The sequence below is a fragment of the Dromiciops gliroides genome, chromosome 5 (assembly GCF_019393635.1).
Source record: "Dromiciops gliroides isolate mDroGli1 chromosome 5, mDroGli1.pri, whole genome shotgun sequence".
NCBI lineage: Eukaryota > Metazoa > Chordata > Mammalia > Microbiotheria > Microbiotheriidae > Dromiciops > Dromiciops gliroides.
The window spans coordinates 166,209,757-166,223,168 of record NC_057865.1 but is presented as its reverse complement, the minus strand read 5'-3'; the positions used below and the strand labels follow the sequence as shown (position 1 = coordinate 166,223,168).

The window sequence follows — 13,412 nt, the reverse complement described above, 5'->3', positions numbered from 1 at the left end:
GAGGTAGGGTGGGGGGAGAAGGAGCATAACACAAGTCAATCCTTAAATTATCCCATTAAGCTTCTATATATGAGAGGACCTGGCAAAGGGGGTAAAGTAAATATTTCTGGCCTCTGGTTACAAAGTGGCTCGGGAAGTTTCCTCTGAGGGTGCTATGAAAATTTCAATACCCAGGGGGTATACAAGTAGCTGAGACTAATGTAGAAGCATCCATGGTCATTTATTCCAGGAGTCCTTGGCCAACATATATACCTCTCCTCAAAGTTTTAGGAGACAGGACAGGATATGCACTGTAGTCCCACATATGGCCTAACTTAAGGAGAAACAAACCTCTCCATTTCCCTAGAAGCTATTCCTACTATTATGGAAGGGAAAAGACTAGACTAGAATATCCTATACATCAGGTTCCAGACTGGAACACTGAGGGAAAATTTTTTTGAGGTATAGGAAAGGGTGGGGAATTGGGGCTGGCAGGATGATACTGATGAGAGAATGAAGAAGGTGAGATAATCTGACTGTGATACTAGAATATTTCAGAAGTAGAGAGGTTGACTGGATAGCCTTCCCTGAGTTATAGCTCCAATAATCTTCAGAGGAACTTCAGAGATATTAAATATTTTTACCAAATTCCTCACTTGTTTCACCAGAGATGAATCTAGTAATGTTTGGTACAGCAAAAAAAAAATTATTATAATAGTTTACATTAATTACTCACCATTTCCATCTAATTATCACTTAGTACACTGATCATGCATAAAAATTGTTTCATTTACTTATAAGGTAATACTCTCATAAATATTCATACTATAATCAGAGAATGAAATCAACTATTATCTTACTTTCACCTAGTATGTACCACTCTGCATGCGAGTCCAACTAAGCGTGGAACCGGCAGCATGCTACCAATTTCTCAAGAAAATAATGAAAGATGGTAGAACAAGGCAGGTGGAAGTTTTAATGCTTTCAAAGGAACTTCCTTTTTAAAATAAGTTGTCTAATAAATAAGACAAGATTAAGTGAGCATAACACGGGGACTTTGATACTAATCCCTTGTTTGTTTTTTAAAAAGCATGAAACTTCTGCTCATCAGTTTGTTTAGCTTGATAACTTTTTTTTTTTTTTGGTGAGGTAGTTGGGGTTAAGTGACTTGCCCAGGGTCACACAGCTAGTAATTGTTAAGTGTCTGAGGCCGGACCCAAACTCAGGTCCTCCTGAATCCAGGGCCGGTGCTCTATCCACTGCACCACCTAGCTGCCCCAGCTTGATAACTTTTAACAGAAGAATATGCACTTCTCTTTTCTACGAGTTTCCAAACCTTGATAATCTTCTTGTTCCTGACGCTCGTTGATATCCAGTGTGAGCTTTTTCATTCTCATTCTCTCCTCTTGCTCTGCCTGTTGCTGGTTCCAATGATTTGCAGCAAGTTGGGACGACATTGGTACATTAAGGATCTTAAACTGAAAGAAAACACAGAACCATAAAAACCAACTTGAAGAAAAGATTGAGAAATGAAGATCATTAAGATATATAACCTAATGGTACTAACAAATATTAGGCAAGAGAGGGTTGGGAGGAGGGAGCAACAGGAAATCAGTTATTTCTTTCCATATTATACAACAGAAACAACCAGATACTTTAGAAAGCCCAAAGAAATTCAAATATTAACATTATTAGGTAACAAATAACAGTGAAATGGAATCAATGAATTTTAAGAGTTAAAATTTAAAAATCATCAAGTTCAACAACTCATCCAAAGTAGATTTTCTTCTTAGAAAAATCTTGAGTAGAGGTCATCCGATAACGTCATTGATAGGGAGGCTTACTTCTTGCCAGCTCCATCTGGTTTGGAGACTGTTCTAATTACCGTATGCCTGAACTATATACTAAACAAGGGCTTCTTAAACCTTTCCCACTCACAACCCCTTTTTGCCTGATAAATTTTTACATGATGCCAGGTATATAGGTATATAAAATAGGTATATATAACCTTTTACTGTTGCCAAATTTTTCATGACCCCCACATTCAATTACACGACCACATATGTGATTGTGACCCACAGTGTAAGAAGCTTTCCACTAGACATCCTAAAAGCAATTAGCTGCACATAACTACTGGCTTCTATTAAGCTTGCAGTCTTCTCAAATCCCGAACATCTGATCACAAAATCCAATTCTATACTTATGTAAAAGAAATTTTTTGACCTTAAATACAGACTTTTACATTTGTATCTGTTAAATTCCAACCAGTAAGTTGTTATGTTCAGAACATTCTGATTTTAAATTCTGAGATATAATATTATCAATCCCTCCCAATCTGATGCCAGATGGAAATCTGACAAGTATGCCTTATATAAATCCATTTAAGTCACCTGGCCTATGTTTTCTTAAATTAATCTGACTACCTTCCTTCACTACTAGGTGAAACATGTTTCCTCCCTTTTCCTGTCACTTCCTCCTTTTTGGAGAAGAGACATCCAACAGATATCCAGATAGCTAAAGTCTCTCTTTATTACAAAATATGCAAAGAGGAGACATGTAGAAATCTCTATTAGAAAATAATCATACTGCTGAATGAACCATACTATTTCTTTTGTTTTTGGTGCTGTTGTTTTTTCTATTTTGAGGTTTTTCATCATTGCTCTGATTTTTCTCTTATAACATGACTAATGCAGAAATAGGATTAAGGTTATTATGTGTGTGTGTGTGTGTGTGTGTATATATATATATATATATATATATATATATATATATATATATATATATATATATATATATATATATATATAAAAACCTATATCATGATTACCTGCTGTCTAGGGGACGGGGAGGGAGGGAGGGAGAAAAATCTGAAATTGGAAAGCTTGTATAAACAAAAGTTGAGAACTATCTTTACATGTAACGGGAAAAATAAATAAATAAATAAATAATGCAAAAAAAAAAAGAAAATAATCATAGATGAATTGATTCATGTAGGAGGGAAGATACAGTGAGAAACTAAGTGAGGAATATGTGTGTGTGTGTGTGTGTGTGTAAAAGTATGTATATATAGAGGGGGGAGGGGTGTGTGTGTGAAGGTCGTGTATGTACACACACACACACATAAAATAATTCATTGTTTAAAAATCATCATCCATATCCTCCTAGAACATGTCCCAACTGTCATTTCTTTTCACGGAAAAAATGACAAAGTAAGAATGACAACTACTCGATTTTATATACTATACTGAAAAACCAACACCCATTTCATGAAAGCAACTTTCATATCAAAGAGACACAAAGGCAAATTAAAATCTGAATTCAAAGTGATTTGACTACCAGGATTCCTATTTACCTGTCTCAAAATACATTCCCTGTTTTCATATACCAACTTCATTATTTTCCTATCCATATTCCCATATCACTTTGGTAGAAAAGATCCTTTACTCATCGTGAATTATTAAGTCAGAGATCTTTGAGAAACAAACCACCTCCTTAAATTAAGAAAGGTTCATAGAACTTAGGAGTGAGGTTGCAGAGGTGGTGGAGATGTCAGGAGGAAGGAAAGTAGAGGAAGGTAATTAATTACACTGTTCTTTTTATGGTAAAAGAATCATAAAAAGCAGCCATAATATACCAACCCTGCCAATATGATATAAAATAGATCATAACAACTGATGTTTTTATAATGTTTAAGGCTTGCAAGCACTTTACATACACTCTAATTGGAGACTTACTATACTTCTGTGAAGTATATTTACTACAGGGTATTATCCCAGTTTTACTGATAAAGACTATTACAAAGGTCAAGTGACTTGCTGATGACCATATAACTAGTGATAGAGGCAGAATTTGAAGCCATGTCCTCCTCACTCTATCCACCACACCACAGTGCTTCTTAATGGCATATGGTCTTTAATAAATGCTTACTGCCTGACTGATTGTAGGCTCTACAAAACAGATTAGCAAAGGCAGATTAATGAAGCAAAAAAATCAATAATAGGAGTTGTCAATATCAGAATGATCATTAAAGTAGAAAAACAAAGAAACAAAAAATAGAAATATTTATCACCCTAGTCTACATATCATGTAGGGATTCTAGTTAGGACCGAGCAATTCCTCGGTGAAACTACAAAGATATAGGAGGTGAGAGGACCAAATAAGGTTTTGTTTTTTGCTAAAAATTAACATGTCCTTTTTCTTCATGCTACTAAAGCACTAAATTTCTTTTCAGGGGCAGAAGATGGAGAAATGGAGAGAGACAACAAGTTGAAATGCTTAAATGTTATCACATTGCTCATTAGAGAGAACCTTCTATTTTACTGAACAGTTAGGTGGCATTCTGCAGTGCTCTTATTGACTGACAATCCATTTTTATTCAGTAAGAAAACGGAATTGGGGGCAGCTAGGTGGCGCAGTGGATAGAGCACTGGCCCTGGAGTCAGGAGGACCTGTGTTCAAAGCCAGCCTGAGACACTTAACCCTTACTAGCTGTGTGACCTTGGGCAAGTCACTTCACCCCAATTGCCTCACCAAAAACAAAACAAAGAAAAAGGAATTGCATTACATGAAATCTAGATGTTATAATGCTAGTCTTTGGATCACAGATTTAAAACTTGAAGGAATCTTAGTCCTAATTGGTCTCTCTGCCAAGTCTTTCCCTACTCCAATCCATCCTTCACACAGATGCCAAAGTAATTTTCTTTAAGTGTAGGTCAGCTAACCACATCACTCTATTCTTTTTAAACTCCAGGACCTTCCTATTCTTGCTAGTATCCATAAAATATAAATTCTTGTGTTTGACTTTTAAGGCCTATTACAATCTGACCCCTTCCAGTCTGTCTATGATATATATGTCACACACACACACACCCTCTTCAAACCTAAGGGTCAGCAAAACTGGTTTTGTTGTTGTGCCTTGAACATAACACTCCATCACCATTTCACCATTCCCTTGAACTGGCTTTCCCTAGTGCTTAAAATACTCCACTTCTTCCCCACTTCACCAACACCCCCTCCCTCAATCTCATAAATTTCATTAGTTTCCTTCATGACTCACTTTGAGGACTACCTTCTGAATGAAGTCTTTCCTGATCCCCCAGCTGTTGCAAGTGCTCCTTCCCCAAACCACCTTTTATTTATTCCATCTATACTTCTAGAATGAATGCTGTTTGAGGGGAAGGGACTTCTGTTTTTGTCTTTGTGACCAGGGTCTCACACATGGCAGGTGACTGATAAATGCTCGTTGCCTGATCTAGTCCAACCCCATTTCACAGATAAGGCAAGTGAAGCCTATCCCTAAGGCTAAGTGCCTAGTCTGATGGTGACTCAGGCAGTATTAAGTGGCAGAGCCCATACTGGAAGGTAGGTCTTCTGATCACAAATTCAGAACCATACTGTCTTCTAAGATGCTTTCTTCTCATATGTTACCATATTTGTTGTACAATTGTGTCTGACTCTTCATGACCCCATCTGGGGTTTTCTTGGCAAAGATACTGGATTAGTTTGCCATTTCCTTCTCCAGTTCATTTTACAGATGAGGAAACAGAGGCAAACAGGGTTGTTACTTGCTCAGGGTCATACAGCCAGTAAGTGTCTGAAGCTAGATTTGAATTCAGGTCATCCTGACTCCAGGCCCAGAACTCTATCCACTGCCATGTTACCACATTAAAGAAATCAACAGGAAAAGAAAAGTTTTTTTCTTATTAGGTTCTTTCCTTAGTAGAACATTCCTAGGACTTTTCCTTTTGGAATTTCTTTCAAAATGTAATCTGTAAAATCTATTTTCACTTTGTCTTCTAGTCCTAATATATCTGGGAAATTATTTGTGCTTTCTTAAATATTATCCAGGTTTTCATGCTGATCATTGTTTCCAGAGAGTCCCATGATTCTTAAATTCTCTCTTCTTGACCTGTTTTTACAAGTCAGGTTTTTTTTTTAACTTTAACATTTCATTTTGAACTTAAATACAAAAAGAACCCCCCAAAAACAAACAAAAAAAAACCATTTCCATGTACACAGCACAACGCAAAAGGATTCATTATACATTTACGTTTCACATGGTTTACTTTGTTGGAAAAACTATGTAATAAGTACTACCCATCATTTTCAAAGCTACTCTGCTTTTCTGTACTTCCTTCTAAGTTTTCTTATGTTCCTCTGCTGTGTGTGTTTTTTTCTTACTCCCTCTCCACTCTGTTCTACAGAGTGGCTACCATTAGATGCGTGCGTGTGTGCGGGCGTGCAAGTGTGTGTGTATATGTGTTAAAACATACTATACATTTATTTTTCAGTTCTTCCTCTGGATCTTGATGGCATCTTCCTTCATAAATCCTTTATAGCTGATTTGAGTATTTATAATACTCAAAATGACTGAGTTGTTCAAATTTTTTCTTAGAACAATTATTGCTGTTACTGTGTACAATGTTTTCTTGGTTCTGCTCATTTTGTTCATTATTTCATGCAAATCTTTCCATGTTTTTCTAGCATCCCCCTCAATTTCCAGTTCTTTGCCACCACAAAGAAAGCTGCTATATTTTATAACATATAAGTTATTTTCTTCTTTCCCTAGTTAACTTGGGAATAGACCTAATAATGGCATTGCTGGGTTAAAGTTTTATAATTCTTTGGGTATAATTCCAAATTGCTCTCCGAAATGGTTCACAGTTCTATCAACAGTGAATTAGAGTCCCAATTTTTCAACATCCCCTCCAACACTTGTCACTTTCCCCTTCTATAATTTTAACCAATCTGACACATGTGAGATGAATCTCAAATTTTTAATATGCATTTCTCTAATCAACAGTTATTTAGAACATTTTTCACACACACATACACATATAAAATTTTGATTTCTTGACTGAAAAACTACCTATTTCTTTTGACCATTTATCAATTGAGGGATGATTTATATTCTTATAAATGATAAAATTCCTTATAATTGAAATATAAGACCTTTATCTGAGAAACTGTCTATAAACATTTTCTCCCAGTTTTCTTTCTAATCTTGGTTTTATTTATACAAAATTTAATGTAGTTGAAATTATCCATTTCACACCTTACAGTGCTCTCTAACTCTTGTCTAGTCAAAAATTGTTCTCCTCACCAAAAGTCTGATAGGTAATACATTCCATGTTCTCCTTTTATGTCTACATCATGTATCCATTTTGGCCATATCTTGGTAAATGGTAAGATTTTGGCCCAATTTCCACCTTCCAGCTTTCCCAACAATTTTTACCAAATAATGAAATCTTATCCCAAATGCTTAAATCTTTACATTTGTCAAACACAAGGTTACTATAATTATGTGCTACTGATCTACCTTTCTATCTCTTAAGCCAGTACCAGAAAATTTTGACAATTACTGTCTTTTAGTATGGTTTAAGATCTGGTACTGCTAAATTTCCTCCCTTTACATTTTTTCCCCCTTAATTCCTTTAATATTCTTGACCTTTTGTTTTCCCAAATGAATTCTGTTATTATTTTTTCTAGATCAGTAGAATAATGTTTTTTGGTAATTTAATTGAGATGGCATTGAATACATGGATTAGTTTAGGAAAAATTGTCATTTTTATTATATTGGCTCTACCTACCCATTAATAATTAATAGTTCTCCAATTATTTAAATTTGACTTTATTTGTATAAAAAGTGTTTTATAGGGGCAGCTAGGTGGCGCAATGGATAAGCACCAGCCCTAGAGTCAGGAGTACCTGAGTTCAAATCCGGCCTCAGACACTTAACACTTACTAGCTGTGTGACCCTGGGCAAGTCACTTAACCCCAATTGCCTCACCCCCCCCCCAAAAAGGTGTTTTATAATTATGTTCACATAGTTCCTGGATTCATTTTGTAGATATACTCCAAGGTATTTTACATTGTCTATGGTTATTTTAAATGGGCTACCTCACTATCTTTTCTTGCAAAGTTTTGTTGATAATATAGAAATGCTGATGATTTATGTGGGTTTATTTTACATCCTGCTACTTTGCTAAAAGTATTGATTGTTTGCACTAAGCTTTTTAGTTGAATCTTTAAAGTTGTCCAAGTATGTTATAATAATGTCTACAAAGAGACAGTTTATTACTTCATTTCATTGTCCATTCTATCCATTCTGATTCCTTCAATTTCTTTTTCTTCTCTTATTGCTATTGCTAGCATTTCTTTTTTTTTTTTTAAGTAAGGCAATTGGGGTTAAGTGACTTGCCCAGGGTCACACAGCTAGTAAGTGTCAAGTGTCTGAGGCCAAATTTGAACTCAGGTACTCCTGAATCCAGGGTCGATGCTTTATCCACTGTGCCACCTAGCTGCCCCTGCTAGCATTTCTAATACAATGTTATATAATACTGGCGTTAATGGGCATCTTTATTTCTTTCCTGATCTTATTGGGAAGGCTTCTAGCTTATCCCCATTACAAATAATGCTTGCTGATAGTTTTGGGTAGATGATTCTTATCATTTTAAGGAAAAATCCATTTATACTTATGCTTGCAAGTGTTTTTAATAGGAATAAGTATTGTATTTTATTAAAAGCCTTTTCTGCATCTATTGCTATAACCATATGAACTTTGTTACTTTTGTTATTGATATAATCTATTATTATAATAGTTTTCCTTATGTTAAACTGCATTCCTGGTATAAATCCCAATGGGTCCCAATGTATAATCTTTGTAATATATTGTAGTCTCCCAGCTGGTATTTTATGAAGGACTTTTGCATCCATATTCATTCATGAAATTACTTTTCTTTCTCTGTTTTTGTTCTTCCTGATTTATGTCTCAGTACCATGTCATAAAAGGAGTTTGGTAGGATTCTTTCTTTGGCTATTATTCCAAATAATTTGTTTCATATTGGAATTGGTTGATCTTTAAATGTTTGCTGCAATTCACTTGTTAATCCATCTGGTCCTGATGCTTTTTGCTTAGGAAATTAATTTACAGCCTGTTCAACTTCTTTTTCTAACACACATTTAGATATTTTATTTCCTCTTCTGTTAATCTAGACAGTTTATATTTTTTGTATATACTCTTCCATTTTATTTAAACTGTTTAATTTATTGGCATTTAATTGGGCAAAACAACTCCTTATAATTGCTTTGATTTCATCTTCATTAGTTGTATATTCACCCTTTTAATTTTTAATACTACTGATTTGGGTTTTTTCTCTTTAAAATCATACTAAACAATAATTTATTTTATGGTTACTCCCCCATAAAAACAACTCTTAGTTTCATTTATTAATTCAATGGTTTTCTTACAGTTGTTTTTATTAATCTCACCTTTAATTTTTAAGATTTCCAATTTGTTCTTTTTCTAGTTTTTTAAAATTGCATACCCAATTCACTGGTATGCTTTTTCTCTATTTTACTAACAAACATTTAGAGATAATTTTCTTCTGATTATTGCTTTTGCTGCATCACATACATAGGTTTGATATGTCATCTCATTATTGTTATTCTCTTTAATGAAATTATTGACTGTTTCTATAATTTGTTCTTCACCCTACTCGTTTCTCTAAGATTAGGTTTTTGTGTCTCCACAGTCTCCAATTAGGTGTTTTGTTGTTGTTGTTGTTGTTGTTTGAGGGGGGGGGGAGGGGAGGGCGAGGCAATTGGGGTTAAGTGACTTGCCCAGTGTCTAAGGCCATATTTGAACTCAGGTCCTCCTGAATCCAGGGCTGGTGCTCTATCCACTGTGCCACCTAGCTGTCCCTTCCAGTTAGTTTTCAATCTGTTTCCATGGACACTTATCGAATATAATTTTTATTGCACTATGATCTGAAAAGGAGGCATTTAATATTTGTTTTCTGCATTTAACTATAAAATTTTTATTCCCTAATTTATGGTCAAAATTTGTAAAGTTGCCATATACTGCTGAGAAGGAGTATTCCTTTTTAATCCAATTCAATTCTCTCCAGATAGCTATCATAATCTAGTTTATCTAAGATGCTATTGACCTCAACTTTTCTTATTTATTTTTTGGTTAGATTTATCAAATTCTGAGAGGGGTAGGTTCAAGCCCCCCCACTATCATAATATTACTATCTATTTCCACCTGTAATTCATTTACCTTTTCCTTTAAAAATTTAGATGCTATGGCATTTGGTGCATATTGGTTTAGTATTTATATTGCTTCATTTTTTATGGTACCTTTTGTCATAATGTTGTTCCCTGGGATGGAAGAAATCACTTGTGATAGTGTTTCTCCATGGATTACTTGATCATTATTTATTTGGTCTGGAACAATTTTTAAATTTTCAGACAACCATATTTGATGAAGTTGTCTAGTCATTATCTTAAAAGGGATGACCATAAGGTTGACCTTAAGATGAAAAATATACTATGCATCTTTTTGTGACAAAAATTAACAAATTTAGTTTAAAAGGTAGATTTCTTGGGTATTCAACATTACAACATCAAGTTTTCTGTTAAAGAACATAATTTTTTTCTTCATTTCATAATTTAATATACAACCTGAATACAGGTATATAAAAAGCTTAGAAAGCAATTATTTTATTTTCAACACCACCTCTCTCTCAGTGTTTATTTTCCTTTTACAAATGGCCAGAAGAAAGTTATTTCTGAACACAAACTGCAGACAAAGAGGCCTTTCACTAACTCAAGAATCAAAGATTCCTATAAGGCAACACATTTCACATTTCTAGAAAAACCAAAGAATCTTTGCCAGAAGAACCAACTCCCAAAAGCAAATAAAGTATTAAAAAAAAAAAAAAAGAATCAGAACAAGATACACTTTATTTTTTGGACCACAAAATGACAGTCATTTTTCTTCACATAATGCTCTTAAAACTGAATATTCTTCAAAATATCAAGAAAATTGTAAAGGTTAAAAACTCATTTTATAATCAAGCTATTTTAATCGATTCTCATTTATACTTAAATAACAATTGCTCTTGATAATCTCGGAAATTATATATATATATACGTATATATATATAAAATTATATATAGTCATGCTTTAATTTATAGAAACAAATCCCTTAAACATGTTTACATTACAATCCATTCCTTCTGAATCAAAAAACAACATAAAATAAGCCCACTAACAAAAATAAAATAAGTTTAGAATTTCGGCTTAACAATTTGGGGCATTTTAAAAATCCAGTTTTTTCCAAGTATGTATGTTTTCTATTTACTCTATCACCAAAATGTTTTTTCAACTACTACTTAAGTATGCACAAGCAAATGTGTCAAATATTACACTTCACACTGAGAAGGCCACCTAGGTTTCCCACTCATTCCCCTTTTACCTCTCTACAGTTTGGCTTCCAAACTCACTATTCAACTGAAATTGATCCCTTTAAAGTTGTGTCAAGATAATGGAATGTGATAGATAAGATTTGGCAGATACTTAGGAGCCCACCTGAATGGATTACTGGCTGATTTGACTGGATTACTAGTTGACTAGATTCTAAACACATCTGACTGATACTTGAGAGTACTTAAGATAGCATGGTTCTCAGAAGCTAAAAAAAACTTTGAACTTCTGGCCCAGTCAACCAACCAGCTTGAAGAACCTCCCATTTCTGGGAGGGGACAGGAAGGAAGAAGGAGAGCCTGTGCAGAGAGCTCTGTCTCTTTTGGTTCCTGACTTCACCATGGTGGAGGAGAGACTCCAGAGGACTTCACAGGGAAATTGAGGAAAAATAGGATTGCCAGGCTGTAGGAATTCTGTTCTCAATCTTTCTATCTTTCAATTAAAAACTTAAACTCGTTTTATCAGTGATTTTAGTCAGTTTCCCCCAAAATTGGGGGAACAGATTAGGACCCACATTTAGAATTTTAAATTACACAGTTGTTAGGAATCTCTTAACTGCTAAATTTAATGGCCTCTTCTCAACTGTCATCCTTCCCTCTGCAGCAGTTAATCTTTTCCTTGATACCTTTTTCTATGGGATTCATGATGCTATACTCTCTCCTGGCTCTCCTCCTACCTATCTTAATTTCTTTTTCTCAGTCTCCCTGGCTGATCTTTATCACAATCATGCCCACCAACTATGGGTGTCCCAAAGGGTGCTGTCCTGGGACCTTTTCTCATTCTCTTAATATTTCATTTGGTGATTTCATTACCTCTTACAAATTAAATTATCATTGCAAGGCTGAAGATTCTCAGATCTATTTATCTGGCCCTAACCTCTTTGCTGACCTCCAATCTTGCATCTCTAACTACTTATTGGACATCTCAAACTGGAAGTTCTGTAGAAATCCTTAAATTCAACATTTTCAAAAGTGAAATGAAAAAAAGGATTAGTATCCCTAATTAACACTAATGAAAAAAAATTAAATAAAATATTAGCAAAAAAACTATAGCAATATATCACAAAATCGTGTTCTATGACTAAGTTGGATTTAAACTACAAACCCAATATAAGTTCAATAATATTAGAAAAACTATAAACATAATTGACCATATTCAAACCAAAACCAAGAAAAACCATATGATTATATCAATAGATTCAGAGAAGGCTTTTGACAAAATACAACACTCATTCTGGTTAAAAATACTACAAAGCATGTGAATAAACTGAGCATTCCTTTAAATGATCTTTAGACTCTATTTAAATTGATTTAAAACCAAAAGTTAGAATTATCTGTAACTGGATAAATTAGAGGTCTTTCAAATAAGATTAAAGATAAAGCAAAGATGTCCATTACCACCATTATTATTCAACGAAGTGCTAGTAATGCTAGCAAGAATAATAAGACAAGAAAAAGAAATTCAGATAATAAACCTAGGCAAAGAGGGGGAAAACCATTATTTTTACAGATGCTGTGATAGCTTAAAAGAACCCTAGAGTATCAAACAAAAAACTAGTCAAAACATAATGTCAGCAAAGTTGAAAGAAATAAAATAAACCCAAACAAATCAAAAGCACTTCTATATATCACCCACAAAATCCAAAAGAAAGAGATTTAAAATAATTATAGGCAATATTAAATACTTTTATCTGCCAAGACATACACACACAGGAACTATATGAATACTATTACAAAACATCATTTACACATATGAACACAGATCTAAATTATTAGAGAAATATTAAGTGTTGATGGGTAGGTCAAGTCAATTTTTTAAAATCCTAACAACAATGCTATCCAAATTAATCTACTTATTCAGTGACATAATCAAACTAGCAAATGACTCCTTTGTAAAGCTAGAAAAAATAATGACAAAAGTTATCTAGAGGAACAAAAAGTCAATTATCAAGGGGAATTAAGAAAAAAAAAGAAAAAGAAAAAAATGGGAAGGAAGGTGCATCACAATACCAGATTTCAATCTTTACCACACAGTCAAAATTCTTGAAACAATTTGGTACCGGTTAAGAAGTAGATCTTGATCAATGGAACAGATTAAGTACACAAGAAAAAAGCAAATGTGCACAGTAGCCCAATGTTTAGTAAACCCAAAGATCCCAGCTACA

The 13,412-nt window shown here is 34.1% G+C and overlaps 1 protein-coding gene across 6 annotated transcripts in view; it reads right to left on the bottom strand.

The window, feature by feature from the left end:
• Nucleotides 1–13,412, bottom strand: part of UPF2 (UPF2 regulator of nonsense mediated mRNA decay) — a 201,291-nt gene that overhangs the window by 85,615 nt on the left and 102,264 nt on the right. For all 6 annotated transcript variants that reach the window (XM_043966392.1, XM_043966388.1, XM_043966394.1 and 3 more), the window contains one exon: nt 1,316–1,457. In XM_043966392.1, the coding sequence (XP_043822327.1) occupies nt 1,316–1,457 (142 nt within the window). The remainder of the gene's footprint in view (nt 1–1,315; nt 1,458–13,412) is intronic.